Consider the following 2,953-nt stretch of genomic DNA (forward strand, 5'->3'; position numbering starts at 1 on the left):
ACTCTCACCTGCCGAGCCCCCTCCTCCGCACCCCGCCCCTGCGCTCCTAGCCAGTGCCGCTCAGCTATGTCCCCCGGCCCCCGCCCCACACAGTGGCGAATCATTGTGGGGGCCACCAAATGCATCCCCAAGTCGGAGCTGCCTGAGGAGATGGAGGTGACCACCCTGGCCAGCACACGGCTCTGGACACACCCCAGCGACCTGACCATCGCCCTGTCGGCCAGCACCCCGCTCTACCCTCCTGGCCGAATCATTCACGTGGTCCACAACCACCCTGCAGAGCAGTGCTGGTAGGTGCTGCCCACGACCCCGGCTCTGGGGCGGTGGAGGCCAGGGTGGCCTCGTCTCAGTCACCACTTGGGGCTGGGGCTGAGGCTGGGAGATGGTGGCCCAGGTCCCCTACGGAGGGGGTTTCCCCAGCCTCAGGCCCTAAAAATGGAACAAAAGGCCAGACCTGAGCAGGATTCCAGGCTCCTCTCTTGATAGTCCCAGCTTTGACCCTTGTGTCCCCCCTTCCCCGGGCAGCTCTCCCCACTTGGAGGGTCATTTCCAAGGGCTCACCCCTCAGGCCCTGGCCAGCTCACACCGCAGCTGTCGCATGGCATGACCGAAGGGATTCGAGGGTAGACAGCTGTGAGCAAGGGTGGGCCTGGGAGAGACGGGGGCAGGCACATGCTCCTTCAGAGGGCTGGGCCCTGGCCCCTCCACCTGCTGTGGGCTGCCGCCCCCGACACAGACTCGTGAGCAGGCATGACCCAGGCCAAAAGTAGGTGGAAGGCCAAGGCGGCCTCTCCCAGGCCGGAACACAGCCCAGCCAGCCAGGCTGGGAGGGGGCCTCCCTCCAGCCCCACCGCCCTCCCTAACCCCCCGGCCCTGGTGTCCCTCAGCTGCTGCGAGCAGGAGGATCCCACGTACTTCGCCATCTGGGGCGACAACAAGGCCTTCAACGAGGTGATCATCTCGCCAGCCATGCTGCATGAGCACCTGCCCTACGTGGTCATGGAGGGTCTCAACAAGGTGAGCTCGCACCGGCACCTCGTCAAAGCCCACGAGCACGCTGCAGTCAGATCACCGTCCCCATGGGACAGACAGGGGTGCTGAGACTCAGAGAAGTGAGGCTGCCCCCGCTAGGCTCTGACGGACCCGGAAAGCCCAGCGAGTCCTTCCTCCCATACCCCGCTCTTTCCACATCACCACATGGCCCTACGGTGGGGAGTTTAGGAGATGCCGGGACCTGTTCCTGAGGCAGGCAAAGCTCAGGAGCCCTGAAGGCTACCTGGCACTTAACTGCGACAGCCACGGCCGTCTGCCAGCTACTGAGAGGCTGGACATGGCACTATGGGCGTGTTCCAGGCCTTCTGTGAGGAGCAGAGACCGTGGGAAGGGAGTGGGACCACATGGCCCTGGGAGGCTCTGCCCAGCACCGGCCCCAGGACTGGGCTGCTGCCCCCACCCCAGCCTCCCCCGTCCTTCCACAGGTGCTGGAGAACTACAACAAGGGGAAGACAGCTCTGCTGTCTGCTGCCAAGGTCATGGTGAGCCCCACTGAGGTGGACCTGACCCCCGAGCTCATCTTCCAGCAGCAGCCGCTGCCCACGGGGCCGCCCATGCCCGCTGGGCTGGCCCTGGAGCTGCCCAGTACAGAGCACCGCAACAGTAATGTCAGGTGAGCCTGGCTGCCCCCTTCCCAGGGCAAGAGGGGTACAGAACACGTTAGTGCATGTGTGCGTGTGTTCGTGCCCGTGCTCAGCCCACATGTGTTCACGGAGGGTTCACACTTGCCCCTGTGCGCCCAGCTCTTCCACTCTGCTCCAGCTGTCCCCCAGCCTGTTGTCACTAAAGCCCATGTGGGCCGAGGGGCATCTAGACATGCAGACCACAGACCCTGGGCCATAAACGCACGGATTCACTCACTGAGGTGTGAGCAGATGGACACCTGTGTTTATGCACACACACATATATACACTGAAGGTTACACAACATTTACTTGTGCACACAGTTATTACTAGTTATTAGTATACAGATCGCCCCATACAGACATGTGCATGTGTGGGACACACACCAAAACAGAGGCAAGACACATACACGAGGACACATGTGGACAGGCAGACGTGCATGCACACAGACACACATGGACCAGCTGACAGGCATAGACATCTGCTCTGCACACTCATACATGTAGACGGAGGCATGCACACATGCTCATAGGTGCACACACATGCAGGCTATGGGCACATGTCATATTCACGTGTACTCTTTGGGGGACACCAGGCTCTTAAGTGAGACCACATGGTGCCTCTTTCAGGGAGAACTGTCCTGCCCTTCTGGGACCCTTCCCATCCAGGCCCTGTGGCCTCGGATCTGGCCATGAGGCTGCCAAGAAGGGTGATGGTGCTTCTGGCCCTCGGCAGGTGCCTGGGCATCTCTCCCTGCCCATGGCAGCTGCGTGCCCGGATGAAGAAGCCAGTGCCTAGTTTGGCCGCAGCATCTGTGGCAGCACCCGCTGCCGGCCCTTCACTCACTCCCTGCACACTGGCCTTGGTGAAGGGGGCCGGGAGGGGTTCCGGGGCTCCTTGTGCAGGGCTCCGCCCATGGGAGAGGTGGGAGGAGCCCTGGCTTCAGGAAGGAAGCATGAGCCCTGGGAGTGGCACAGAGGGGTGCTGACCTGAGAAGGGGGTTCCCACTTGGGCAGCTCTTGGTGGAGCTGCTTCCTCCCTCCCTCATCTCTCCTGTTCCACCCAACAGCCTTACCTGGAGCCCTGGTGCTCCTGGCAGGGCCTTTGCTCCCGGGGTCCCGCCCTGGCGCAACCTAGCATCTGCTCTTTTGTTCTTTTTCGGGGCTCCCGCGAGGGGTGTGTGTGACTGAGTGTGTGTCTCAAGCAAGCACTCCCGCCCGCAGCCTTTCATAGCCGCTGTGTGAACTCACCCCTGGTTCCCCCAAGTTCCTTCCGGC

At 62.3% G+C, this 2,953-nt stretch overlaps 1 protein-coding gene across 1 annotated transcript in view; it reads left to right on the forward strand.

Moving 5' to 3' along the window:
* The window catches only part of LOC103249711 (sn1-specific diacylglycerol lipase alpha), a gene marked incomplete at its 5' end in the record, with an annotated part of 19,329 nt that extends 17,659 nt beyond the window's left edge, over window positions 1-1,670 (forward strand). The window contains 3 exons of the mRNA XM_021707667.1: window positions 94-290; window positions 888-1,017; window positions 1,479-1,670. Of these exons, the coding sequence (XP_021563342.1) occupies window positions 94-290; window positions 888-1,017; window positions 1,479-1,670 (519 nt within the window). The remainder of the gene's footprint in view (window positions 1-93; window positions 291-887; window positions 1,018-1,478) is intronic.
* Window positions 1,671-2,953: the final 1,283 nt, after the last annotated feature.

The sequence above is a fragment of the Carlito syrichta genome, unplaced genomic scaffold, assembly GCF_000164805.1.
Source record: "Carlito syrichta isolate Samal-C Ts95f unplaced genomic scaffold, Tarsius_syrichta-2.0.1 Scaffold123332, whole genome shotgun sequence".
Lineage (NCBI taxonomy): Eukaryota > Metazoa > Chordata > Mammalia > Primates > Tarsiidae > Carlito > Carlito syrichta.